The sequence below is a fragment of the Delphinus delphis genome, chromosome 6, assembly GCF_949987515.2.
Source record: "Delphinus delphis chromosome 6, mDelDel1.2, whole genome shotgun sequence".
Classification (NCBI taxonomy): Eukaryota; Metazoa; Chordata; class Mammalia; order Artiodactyla; family Delphinidae; genus Delphinus; species Delphinus delphis.
The window spans coordinates 34,262,052-34,276,493 of NC_082688.1; the positions used below are offsets into that span (position 1 = coordinate 34,262,052).

Below are 14,442 nucleotides of genomic sequence, written 5' to 3' on the forward strand. Positions count from 1 at the left end.
TTACTGTTTCTTATGGAATTAGAATTTTCTTTGGGATTCTGTAACAGAATTGGTATTGTCCAATTAAATCAAAAAGTTTCAAAGCAGTTGTATGGGTGTCATTCAGACACAGTTTTGTTTCCATTGGGTAGTAGTTTTTTGTGTTGAAGCTTTAAATTACATTCTAAATTTCATTTTATATGTTCACCACCCAATACCAACCTCAGACAGTATGGTAAAATCACGTTTACCTGGAGACCTGCCTTCCAGAACTCCAACTATTAGCAGTGGCTTGGAACTCAAAAACAAACCAAGTAAAAAACTCAATTTCAGCAGGCAGTAAAGACCTCTGCGTACCTAGCAACAACTACAACATCAAAGAGTCACTGACCAGAAGCTTGCACCCTATGATTAGCAAGTTCACAGAAAGAAAGACTGGTTGATGACCTTCTACAGAGCTCAGTCTTTTTGTGTTAATGCTGAGAAGTGCTGGGAAAGTTAGACAACTGAGAAAGAGATGAGGAAATGGTCCCCAATGGCCTGACTGGGCCACAGTGAAGACAAACTGATAGGTTCAGATCTGAAGCCTCTAAGGGTAGTGGGTGAGGCTTATACTGCATGCAGGATAATACACTGAGACGAGCTAACACCCAATTCAGTGTTCCAGACCACCTACAACTGCCACCCTCTCTGCGGCAGTTCATGCTACGCCCAAGATTATTCAGAAGGGATTATAATTTTTAGTCGCTTCTGTTTAAGAAAGTACAGGTGTTTGTGGCATATTCCACAGAGGTTTAATCAAAGGTAAAGGTAAAAAGTTCCTTGTAGGGCTTCCCTGGTGGCGCAGTGGTTGAGAGTCCACCTGCCGATGCAGGGAACACAGGTTCGTGCCCTGGTCTGGGAAGATCCCACATGCCACGGAGCGGCTGGGCCTGTGAGCCATGGCCGCTGAGCCTGCGCGTCCGGAGCCTGCACGTCCGGAGCCTGTGCTCCGCAACGGGAGAGGCCACAACAGTGAAAGGCCCGCGTACACTAAAAAAAAAAAAAAAAAAAAAAAAAAGGTTTTTTGTAGATGGTACCCTGTCTGTTCACAAACCACCTATCCAGAGAAACTCTTTCTCCACCATCTTGGGTAAGTAGTTTTATAGACATTATGTATTTCAAGGCTAATACTCTTTCACTCCCATCCCTTTCCTAGTAAGGACTTCGCACCGATGCTGACTACAACCATTTATGTTTGGATAAACTTCAAGCCATTTTCCTTTAGTGTGGCCCAAGGTTAGGCCCTTGTTCACAGGTCCCCTTCAGGAAGACATTATCCTGGTTAACTGTGTGCAGACCTTTTGGGCATGATCTTGGCTGGCAGCTGTGGCTTTCACTGTGCATTCTAAGCTAAGCAGGTACTAGATATGCTTCTCATTACCTTTGTGGGGAGCAGGATTTGCTCCTCTAGGATGGCAGAAATTCACTTCATCTAAGAGTTTTAGTTCCTTTATCCACTGCTCTTATATTTCAATTTAAACTTTTGTTCTGCCCTCTTTAGCATTTCCTCTGTTTTCATTGAGATAGGCTCCTCTGTAGAGCTTGCTGGGTATGCCTCTGGTTTTACACTGCATGATAATTACTAGTATTTGTGTAGCTTGATTTATGACTTTTGGGGGGAAATTACCAGTGGGTTTTAACTTGCTTGCATTTAAGCTAGGCTGTTCCTGGAAAAATAACAGCTGTCTTTTCCTATATACCTGCTATGTTTCTTTTTTTCTTTTCTTTTTCTTTTTTTGGCCACACTGTGCGGCATGTGGGATCTTAGTTCCCCAACCAGGAATCAAACCCACGCCCCTGGCATTGAAAGCATGGAGTCTTAACCGCCGGACCACCAGGGAAGTCCCCTATGTACCTGCTATGTTTCTATACTGTACTGGCAGCTGTTTATAGTTTGTGTAACTTAATTCTAACAACCCTAAGAGATGGGAAGAAACAGTCACATTTTAGAGCATACTGAAGCCCAGATTTATATGCTGAAAGTAACACCACTAAGAAATGGCCAGGGCAAAAGCCTAACTGCAAAGCCCAAACTCTTTCTACTGTACTATTGGGCTTTATGGGTAATTTTCTGTTTCAAGTTCCAGAACAGCAATGTCACATTACTCCCCTACTGCCCTATTCTGATTTCGCCACAGTGCTCTTTTATCTTTCTTCTATTCAGATGGTCACTGAAATTGAATTTAAAAACTGTTCCAACGTGTTCATTGCATATTTCTTTTTGTTGATGAAAAGTTAGAAAGGAAATTGGATTCCAATTAGATATTATGGCTGTACTTTCAAGTCCTAGCTTTACTTCTCACTGCTGCTTCTGCTGGAATGGCTGCATAGACTGTATCAACACCACTAAGCCTGAGGATATATCACTGCTGTTTCACTTATGTTCGCTTCCTTAGAAATTCAATTTGTTTTTAACCCAGAAATATCTAGGCTTTAAAAAAAGAGGCAATTCATTTTGCATGGGCTGACAGGTACTTTATCTTATATAATTAATTACCACAATTAAAGTTAAGACAAATTCCTGAACATACAAAAATACAAAAATATGTAAGTGGCAGAACTGCTGTTGCCTCTTTTGATATTACAGAAATTGCTATATTGACGCAATCCAGAACTTTAGGAATTCTTAAAAGTCTGAGGTATTAGAGGACTAAATGACTTAAAGCTCAGTGATTTCTAATGGACAGAAAAATGACATATAAAATACAGCCTAACAGTAAAACCTTTTTATAAAAGCATGAATAATTAGTGTCATTAGGTATTTTTTCTCATTTACAACATTTTATGTTCTCATTCACTAAATGTTATGTTTTGTAATTAAGGCCTGAGGTGCCTCCAGGTGAACTCAGAATGTTTCCCACTATCCTGAAGTTGCCTCCCAATGCTCCTACGCTATAGGTCTTTGAGGCTACTGTCAGAGAGCCTTCTCAGCTGAGTGCATCTAGTCCTGTCTGGCTCTAAACGAGCCACCCAGCTCTCCACACAGCTTCAGGTAAGGCACTAAAGACAGATATTCTGTCTCAGGTAGGAATGGAGACGTTTCTCCACCCATGTTTCAGAGTGGAGGATTTCAACAAAATCTCTCATGTTCAACAGTAATTGTCACAAGATTTGAAATTTTACTAGAAACTGAAGTCGGCCAGAGGCTCTGGATTCTGTGTGACCTCATGGCAGGGACCCGCTAAGTTTCCACCAAATTATGACTCTTTAATAAAGTGAATTGGCCCATTTGCCTCTTGAGTTTCTTCTTGAGCCACTGTCTTCTTACTGAATTTCTTACAATTTTCTGAAAAAGCCATGTTTTTCTGTCTCGGGCTTTGGCACAAGCTGTTTCTTTTGTCTGAGGTGCCTTTTCCCCAGCATTCCCACCTTTGTCTAACTTACTTCAACTCATCTCTCAGGTTTTAGTGTAACAGACACCTCCTGTGGGAAGCTTTTCTTGACTCATCAGACTACGTCTCATCCTCCTGTTTACATGTTTCCTTAGCACCCTGCATTTCTCCTTCATAACTATTGCAGGCTTGCCCTTATCTGCTCAATGTTTATTTTCCCTGTTGGACAGTAAGTTCCGTAAGGGCAAGGTCCAGGTCTGTCTTGTTTACTGTTATTCTTAGCACCCAGGTCAGTGGGTGGCTCACAGAAGCATTTTATAAATACTAGCCAAATACAACAATTAAGGAGAACATTATTAATAAGGCCACCACTTTAGAACAGCCAAGAGACGTTGCTATCCTTCTCCTAGGACTCAATGGCAATTCTTAGATGCCAGTATCCTTCATCAAGGATACTGGTCAAGCCTGCCATCTTGGGCTCTTTGCCTTTTGAAGACAGCTTCTGCACAAGTTCCATTTCCCTCGAAAGTTGCCTAGGAACACTATGGAACTGGGTCACCATTGTTAATATGATTTTATATTCTCTTTAGCTTTCAAAACTCTCTGTCCACATTTTGTTGTCAGAGAGATCCAAAAGGTTAAGAACAACAGATTCAAAGCATCCTTCTGCCTGCATCAAAATACCATCTAACAACCTTGTAAAGTGGCTTACAGCATATACCTGATTAAACCTTCATGAAGGTAAAATTTCAGAGCTTTTACTTGGTCCCTTGAGCTGATGCTACCCATCCTATATTAAAATGGAAATTCTGCAAGTGATTATCTCAGGGAGGTAGGATGATGGGTGATTTTTATTTCATTTATAATTTTAGTTTTCAATATTTTTATATGGGACATTTTACATGACTGAGGGGAGAAAGCACTTTTTTTTTTTTTTAAATAAAGAAGTACACTGCACTCAGATTTCTTCTTCAGTTACACAACAACATGGAGATACACATTACTAAGTCTTTCTTACCCTAAAATTTCTGCACTGTGTTCTAACCTGTCTGACCCTGTTTGCAGTAGAATCAGCCCTGGGCATGCTATCAGTGTTCCTGCTTTTCAGCAAGATGAAAAGCAAGAAGTCAGAAGAAAGGGAAATTAACCATGGTGTAACTGTTTAAAACTGCCTAAAAATAAACATGGTGTAACAGTTTGAAACTGTTTACCAGTAGGCTGTTAAAAAAAAAAATCAGAGCTATTAAAAAAAGTTTTGAAAAATATCAACAGATGTCATTAAAACTGGCAGTTTTTGTCATCCTAGACACAATGCTTCACTAAGTAAATTCTCATACCTGACAACTGATAGTGATTGCACCTAAACAGTCCTACTCAAAATTGAGAGAAACAGCATGGAGATAAGAAAGATATATTACATTTCTGCTTCACATTCCACCCTCACTGCCTGGACAGAAAATAATCATGCAACATAGATGCATATGAGCAACCAAAAAATTAAAAATCAGTCATTTTAGCACCTGAAATTTAGTAGGAAACCACCCATTTTAGATAAAGTCTTAACATCAAAGAGATAGGTACTCTCTCTCCTGCAGTCCTAGCAAGAGAAATTTTGAGGCTTTGCAGATATGCAGAGAAGCGAGGATGAAAATTTCCCCCCAAAAGTCATAAATTAAGCTACACAAATACTAGTAATTATCATGCAGTGTAAAACAAAGTGACCAGAAACATAATACATTAAGAAGAATCTGTGAAGTTAATTTAAAATTCTTTTACTCTAAAGATAATTTCTCTATCGAAGCTTAATAGTGAGTTTTATGTGTATATTCACAATAAAAGGGCTTAAAGTTCATTGAAGACATAAGTTCATGAATGTCTATGGATTTAAAAAATAAAAGAACCATATGCGTTCCAAAAAGGAGCTCCAGGCCCTGAACCTTCAAATCAAGCAGCCTGGTGAAACCTCAAAAGTCCCCTTCAAGATTATGGAAACCTAAGGGGGTCCTCAAATGCTGCTAAACCTGCATCCAGTGAGAATATGCTTTTCAGAAAGGAGTAAAAATGGAATGAATTGAATAGCAACCTTAGGAATTCCCACTACAAGAATAAACCCCATATTCAACATAAATCAGGGATAACATTCTTATGATCATTCTTGACTTTATAGGTAGGGAAACAGCCATAATTCCAGAGTTTGACATTTCTTCTTGTTTTCCCACTTCACACTGTATGTATATTCATCAGCACATCACATTGCCCTAAGGTGGTCTCAGCCCCTAAAGCAGTGCATGGTACCTGCAGGTGCGGAGTAAATGATGTAAGAACAAATAAGACAGATACATGGATGGATGGATGACTCTTGACTGGAAAGCCCATGGGACTGGAGTGGGTGTCAGTGCCCTGGAGGAAGAAGTGGTTATAAAAATACATGCTGTCTTTAGGCCAGGTGCTTATAAGAGAGAGTGGCCCACACTCTGCCCAACAGGGTTGGGGGCCAAAATATATATTAAGTTAAAGAAATGAAAGCCCTCTACCAAGCAATAATTGTCATGCATATTCAATTCTATAAGCTTAGAAGCACCAAGTAACCGCTAATTAAAAGTTATTTTGTTGAATATATTCTATGTAAATAAAAACATTAAGAAACATCTAAAAATTAGTTATTTTGTTTTAAGAATCTAGTTGTCTCTATCTCTGGATGAACTAAAAGATTTCTAATAAACTACTCTGAGCCATCGTTTTATTATAATAGATTCTCAAATAGGAAGAGGCATGGAAATAGATGTCAGCTCATTTTTCAATATTTTTCTCCAAAGAAATTTGTGAATAGTTTAAATCTGAACCCTGTATTAATTTTTTTTAGATGTATTCTATAAATAATTAGCCAAAATAACTAAAATTTGTTCAGCTGAATGTCTTTAAAAATGCTCAGGAACAAGAATATAAAATTTGAGGCTAACAAAAAACGTTCTATTACCAGTTAAGTTCAAGTTATTAAAATTACAAAGCCATCAATATCTATTGGTAACAGCTCAATACAAAATGGTATATATATTATCACATATTAAATGCATTTAAAAATAACTTAAAATCTATAAAAACAGCAATTACAACACACACAGACCTCAGCCGTGACATATTTCTCCTATAAATAAGAACCAGTATGTGTTAATCTTAGTCATAAAGATTAATGAAGCAATATTATGTAAAGAGCTTCGTGCTCCCCAAATAAAAGGTGATATTACTAACAACTCAAAATCTGAAAGTGGGGCAGGGAGGAGGCATCAGGAGGGAGGAATAAGAAGAAACGTACCGTGCAAATATGAGGCCAGTGTTCAAATTGTTGTAAAATTCCTTGATTAAGTTCTTCTTTATATAATTCTTTGTAAAAATGTGGAAGCTTAGATATCCAAATGCCATTGTTATGCTTGTTTAGTATTTCCTTTATGCGGTTTTGAACCTCATCCATTTTATAAGTGTAAGAGGCAGGAGGCGTGACATTTGGTTTTTCAACAGCCTGATTTAAATTATCTTTAAATTAAAAAATATGATAGAATTAACCAGAATGCTTAACATTTTAGATTATCCCCATTACCTAGTATTTGTGTCTTCAGGCTTTGTTATACTTCAGGCTTGTGGGGGTTAAGGGACTTTCAAAGAGAGCAGGATTAGGAGAGCAGGACCATGACAATTTCATTCTAAGTTTTAACCCTGAAATAACCAGGAAGGTCAACAGCCACTCAGAGAGGGAACCTAGCCCCTTTATTTTCCAAGGATTCGTCATAGTTTAATTTAAACTCATAAAGAATAATGAAATTTATTATTTAACCAATCATTTTCTAATTGCAACTAAGAAAGGTTAAATTTTAGACAATAATGGTATATATGTAATGATAAATTTAAAGCTATATTTTACAAAGCCTAAGGATAATGCCTTAATAGTAAGATCAAAGAACATTTTATAAAAAATAAATAATTGTCCAGGTTTTTTTTTTTTTTTTTTTTTTGTGGTATGCGGGCCTCTCACTGTTGTGGCCTCTCCCGTTGCGGAGCACAGGCTCCAGACGCGCAGGCTCAGCGGCCATGGCTCACAGGCCTAGCCACTCCGCGGCATGTGGGATCTTCCCGGACCGGGGCACGAACCCGTGTCCCCTGCATCGGCAGGCAGACTCTCAACCACTGTGCCACCAGGGAAGCCCAATTTTTCCCTTTATTAGTGAGAAAAAATAATTTAGCAATAAATGAAAGTTCAAAAATTGATCCACCTGTAATAATCATCCTAGCCTCAGTTTATAAACATAAATAAAAGGTTTGGTGCTCATAAATAACTATTAATGATTTGTTTTTATTTCTCCAATCCAACTCATTCATTTTTCATAAGCGAATATTTATAAAGTTTTGGCTAGCTCTCTTACATTTATTTTTATTTAAAACTTAGAATGCCTGAGTTAACATCCTAAGGCAATAAAGAAATTTAAGTGTCCCCAATAGCTGATATTTCTGGTATTTTAAGAACTATGAAATTCATTCCAAACCTTTTCTAAATTTCACTGGGATACAGATCAGAATATTTTAAAAATTACCATCTATAAGCAAAATATGTTCATATTTTAATCATACAGCATTTCTGCTGGGATTCAACAATTTTTATTTTATTTTATTTTTTAAACTGGCTGGTGGAGACACATAGGCTGGTTTGGGGATGCTGGCCTTTGAGGATGCCAGGAAGCCAAAGGGAGAGCTGTTCCTTGAGTATGGCTGGATGCTGACTCTCCTTTACCCACCATAGGGCATGAGACCTGCCCTTGCTGAGACTTAGTTTGGCTCAGCCAACAGAAGGGTCCAGGATGTCCAGATACATTTCCTATTAAAGGCACAGTTAATTTATAAAGTTCTTCCCAAATAATGATATATAAAAGAACCAGGAAGAAAGAAAAGATAAGTTTCTTGGAACTGGCCAGTCCCTCCCTTAAAGAGAGAGTGTCAGCAGCTGACATATAGTTGGAGGCTTTGCAAATGCACCTGCTCTGTGGGGCCACTGAAGTCAGCTAAGCTTCTGTACCTTTTGTTAAACAAATCAAGGAAGTAATTTAGGCTGCCAGCAGGTAGGAGAGGTTATGTATAAGTGTGTGTAAATCAGCTGCTGGGTGAATCATAATCCTCCTGAAACAAGTCCTCCTGGTTCTGCAGAAAAAGCTTATTCTAATGTAAAGGATTTACAGCCTCTAAAGGGTATATGACTTCACTGAGTAGTCATTTTTCAGAAAATGCATATGTAAAAGTAATTGATATAAACAAAAATCAAATTGTTCAATTAATTTCCATGAGAAATACTGGAGATACATTCCTTTGGAAAAAAATGATTTCAACTCAGTAAGAATCACACTTAAAGCAGCAAATCATTTAAAACCACATTTAAATTTCATGCAGCAAAATTTCTGAAAATACTGTATCCCTTGGGTGGGTCTAACAGCAGGGAATTTACACTTTGGTTGAAGGAGACAAGATGAGTGTGTGCACTTCTAATCTTCAGATTCTTCTACTTTATTATGTCTTCTATTGATTTCTTAACAGTCCTTTTGGATTTTATATATTTATATTCCTATTTAGATGCTTAGTGGCCAATGCACATAGTTTAGGGGCCCAGATTTTACCTGGTAGAGTATCTGGAACTATTTTATGAGTTGAAGTCCCCTATTTATGTGCTTTAAATCTTACTCTCTAATGTGTAAGAGAGTGACAAGGGACACAAATATCTCTGTAGGTACCACGTGGAAGTGAAACAGAATAGGTCTGGTGTGAGGAAGGCCTCAAGTCAGAATAATAATGATATCCTTGGAGGTATTACTTTCTCTTTAGATCACTTCAATTCATAACTTAAAGAAATCAAAAAAGAGGGGAGGAGAGATGTATTCCAAGTGGGAGAAGGTGAGAACAAATGTCAAAAGCCACCATTAGATATTTCTGGGGGGGCTCTGAGGCTCCAGAAACCATAATGTATTACGAAAATAATGTTTAGAAAACATACCACTCATTTCCTTAATACAGGTTCTTGAGAGATGCATCTGAAAAGGTGGCGAAAGGGATGCCTTTGGGCTAAACCTAAGGTATAAAAAAAAAGGTAAATTAAAATTCAATTAACTACTTAGGAAAGAAATGTAGATTTCCCACCTCATACCCTCACCAAAAGAATTTTTATGTGAATTGTGCTGGATATATGTAGAAAAATTTTCTAAATATGCGGACAAAGAAATACCCCCCACCACCACCCACAAAGTGAAATAATTTGTATTCATGTCTGTCTCCCTCACTAGACCCCAAGTGTCTTAATTACTTGTGTTTCTTGTGCCTAGGGCAGTGCTTGGTACATGCAAGGGAGAGTGAATGCTGTAAGAATGATTAGGATGATTGAATGAATCAAAGAGTACATCTTGCCCAGCGGTGGGTACGGGACTAGTGGTGATAGTGACAGTACATCTATTTCGCAATTTTTCAATAGTATGGAATACTCTAGAAATTAGATCAATTCTTTGAAATGAAGCACATCTCCTCAAAATATTTTAATTCTAAAAGAAATTATCAGATTGTAGGCTACCAGCAAAAGCTTACTTAGTATACGATGCTCTGCAATTATAAGAGCATCACACTTGTGTATTAATGCATCTGGGTAATGACAGAAGATGCCAAAAACATATCCAGTTCCTACTTCTGCAGAACTGGCAGGGAGACAGCAATCCTTTCCCTTGCACCAGAGCCCTAAAAATGTAAACTGGAATCTTCCCCTGCTTTGAGTCAGCTGTGAGGGCTCTAGCAGAAAGCAGAGGGATGTAAGCGAAGAGTGAAAGTACGGCAAGGATACAGCAGAGACTGCTATCATGCAAACATTGGTAGGCCTAATGCACAGGAAAGAAAACTGTCAACACAGCAAAAGAAAGATGTTCAAGGAAAACTGCAGGGACATGTGAAAACAAACTTAATAAGATAATAGAGGTCCAACCAGTTTTATAACAGTAAGTATAAAAGACTTATTATTTTGTTTCTTAAAAGAAATACTTAGACTGTCCCCCCACAAAAAAAACTCCCAACTCAAACATACGCCACTTATTAGAGACACATTATTATCCCACAAATATTTATTTAAGGACCTACTATTACATGCCAGGCATTGTGTCAGAGGGTAATGATCAATGATTAAACAAGAGGAAGGTACCATTATTCTCATGGACTACACGTATAGTTGAGAAAAGTGACTGTAGCAAGCACCTAGCAGATGGCCCCCAGTGATTCTCCCCTCTGGTATCCACAACCTTGTGTAATCCCCTCCCTTTGAGTAACTGGCTTCTAATCAATAGGATACTTCAAGGTTGAGGGGATTATACATAATTAGATTACAGAAGATTCTAATTTCCACTTTGCTAGCATAATCTGTCTCTTGCTGGTTTCGATGAGGCAAATAGCCATGTTAGGAAGGGCTATATGGCAAGAAATTGAAGGTGGTCTTTGGCCAATAGCCAGACGGAACTAAGGGACAACTCAAAAGGGATGGATTGTACTAACAACCACACGAGTGAGCCTGGAAGGGGATTCCTGCTCAGCTGACCCAGCCATGGCCGATACCTTGATTGCAACCTCATGAGAAACTTTGAAGCAGAGGATCTAGCTGAGTGGTTCTGAGATTCCTAACTCACAGAAGCTACAGGATAATAAGTATGTGCTGTAAACTGCTAAATTCCTGATAACCTGTTACACAACAGATAATTAATGAACTGACAGAATCTGTATGTAAGAACAAAGTCTACTAAGTGCTATAATAGGGGCAGTAGGTGTTAACAAAAGCACATGACAAAAGCAACCAACTAAATTAGGAGGCAGAGAGAGGAGCAAGTAAAAAGTAAAGGTTATTAACACTTATTATAAAGTTATAATAATCTGAGTAGTTTGGCACTGCTAAAGAATAGACAGGTAATCAGTGATTCCAAATGGAAAGCCCAGAAACTGAGTCATATATTTATAACAATTTAGTATTGATAGAGATAGTGTTTCAAACCAGCAGGGAAAGAAAGGATTATGTCATAATTGATATTAGGACATCTGGCTAACAGGATTCCTACTCTCATGCTATACAACAAAATTAATTCTGGATGAATTAAAGGTTTAAATGCAAAAACTGAAACCATAAAAATTCTAAAAGAAAACAGAAGACATACTACATAATATGGGGGTAGAAATGCTTTTCTAAGCATAACACCTGTAGGCAGAAGCCATAAAGGTAGAGATTAATAGATGTAAATAGAAAATTTTAAAGTTTTTGTATACCAAAAATACCATAATTAAACAAACTTGCCAACATTGGTAAAACTGCCAACATATTACAGGACTAAAGGCTCAACATCCTTAATTTATAAATCATTTTTACCAATTAGAAAGAAAAAGCAACAAAAGACAAAAACCTGTAATTTACAAAAGATCTATAAATGGGCTAATAAACATATGAAAAAATGTAACTTCCCTAAGAATCAAAATCAAAGAAGTAGAAATTAAAACATATGTACATTTTTTCACCTTTTAGAGTAGCAAATAAAACACTGATGCCCAATGTTGGCAAGTGCACAAGCAAACTATCACTCCCATATGCTTCTAGAAGAATCTAACTGGTATAATCTGTTTAGAGCACAAATTAGTAAAGCCTTAGTGTGTATACCCTCTTACCCAGAGAGTCTATTTCTACCAATTTATTCTAAGGAACTAGTTGTGAATATATGCAAGGATCATTCTACAAATATGTTCATTGTAGTATTGCTTACAATAGTGAAAATCATTTATATTCAACAATGAGTGACTGGACAATGGACTAGCCTGACACTAAAAATGATAACAGAGATGTGTACTTAATGATATGGAAAATGTTCACAATATATTGCCTTTCAAAACAGATTATAAAATAGTAATATACATCATGACCCAATATGTATTTTTAAAAACTTATATAAATAAATAATGTAGAAAGTTAATTTTTAATGGTTACATTTATGTCTGGATTAGAGGTGACTTTTTTCTTCCTTTTACTTTCTTCTACTTTGCAAATTGTCTATACCATACACATTAGTACTTTTGTAATCAGAAGAAAGCAATAAATGTATTTTAGAAAATGCTTCCTGTAAATATTTAGTACATGACTTTTAAACCTACAAGATCTCAGAAACCTACGTTCATTTACTTTAACTCAATACTTGAAAGATGTCTTTTCAATCATGGTTCCCATTGGCTAATGCCAGACAGTCCTTTATTCATATCCAAAGTCCATGATCTTACTCACTACAATATACATACAGCAATTTCTTCTCTCATTCTAGGCCTAATGGAACCCTGGTCTTCAGTGCCATACTCATCTATGTTTTATGCATAAATACATTAAAAAACCAAATTTTAATAATCTCATCATTTTAACAAAATACAACGGTCATGAATTGTATTTTTTTAGAAATAAACATTTCCCAGAGAAACCATAAATCAATCGTACATCCTCACTTTTGGCCCCTCTTTCTATTTTACTGTAGACACATGGTAAACTTAGATTGATACCTACAATATTAGAGAATATCAGTTATATTATTTTTCTAGAACCTTCCAGTTTGTTAACCAGCAGGCATGAGTTCTTAACCAGAGTTTTTGAGAATGGGCTTCTGGGGCCCATGTATTCCCTGCATTAGTATACAAAGATGCATGTATATGTGCACAAATTAATTTTTCTGGGAAGATAATTTATAGCTTTCATTAGTGACTCTAAAGATTTGGTGACTCTAAAAAGTTTAAGCTCATAATAACTTATACTACTTAATATTACTGCTTAATATTTCATAAGTTTCGAAATAAAATCTTTTGCTATTGCTCTATTTTGGTAAGAGCAACTTCTTTGGTTTTATAATTAGAAAGGCAGCCCATAACCTCTGCCACCAGATGGTATTTAGATTTCTCTTTAAATGTATCTTTCAATTTGTATTATGCTCTTTAAAAAAAGATTTGATGAAGATGTTTTACAACATCTTTAATAGTGTATAATTAAAATAGTCTGAAATATAATCCATACAAAGTCAGACAGATGAAGACAAATAGGTATGTAGTTCTAGAAATCATTGTACAATAATGTACAAGACATTCAACTATATGGAATTCAAAATTCTTATGGAGAAAGGCAAAAGACAAAAGCATATACTATATTAATTCTCAAAACTAAAACCATATAAAAAGATTTTGCTATCAATTTTTAAACTTTTATTGTGAAATATTTATAAATTCATGGGAATTTGCAAAAAATGTACATAGAAGTCCCATGTACCCTTCACCCAGTTTCCCCCAAGGGTAACATCTTGCATAGTACAATATCAAAACCAGGCAACTGACATTGGTATAATCCAGAACTTATTCAAATTCCACCAGTTTTAAACATACACGTGTGTGTGTATAGTTCTGTGCAATCTTACTACACATATAGGTCCATGTAACCACCACTACAATCAATATCCAGAACTATCCCATCACTGCAAGGGTCCCTCTTTCTACCCCTTTATTGCCACACCCTTCACCCTTCCCCAACCCCTGACACTTGGCAACTACTTCTCTGTTCTCTGTCTCTATAATTTTGTCATTTCAAGAATGTTATATAAACAGAATCACATAGTATGTAACTTTTTGAGATTAGCTTCTTTCACTCAGCATAATTCCCTTGAGATCCACTGATGTTGTTGCATGTGTCAATAGTTCATTCCTTTTTACTGCTGAGAGGTATTCTGTAGTGTGGATGTATTCAGTTTGCTGAACCTTTCAACTACTGAAGGATATCTGGGTTTTTGCCAGTTTTGGCCTATTATGAATAAAGTTACTATGGACACTTGTGTACAGGTTTTTGTGTGAATCTAAGTTTTCATTTCTCTGGGATAAATGTATAGGAGTGGAATTCCTGGGTCATATAGTGGTATCATGTTTTATTTTTTTAAAAGGAAACTCCCCAACTATTTTCTATTGTGGTTGTACAATTTTATATTCCCAACAGCAATGTATGAGTGATCCATTTTCTCTGTATCCTTGCCAG

General features: G+C 36.7%; 1 protein-coding gene across 2 annotated transcripts in view; it reads right to left on the minus strand.

Annotated features, from left to right (window-relative positions):
- TDRD7 (tudor domain containing 7) overlaps positions 1-14,442 on the minus strand; it is an 89,154-nt gene that overhangs the window by 40,014 nt on the left and 34,698 nt on the right. For both annotated transcript variants that reach the window (XM_060014466.1, XM_060014467.1), the window contains 2 exons: positions 9,382-9,455; positions 6,667-6,884 (listed from right to left, as the gene is read on the minus strand). In XM_060014466.1, the coding sequence (XP_059870449.1) occupies positions 6,667-6,884; positions 9,382-9,455 (292 nt within the window). The remainder of the gene's footprint in view (positions 1-6,666; positions 6,885-9,381; positions 9,456-14,442) is intronic.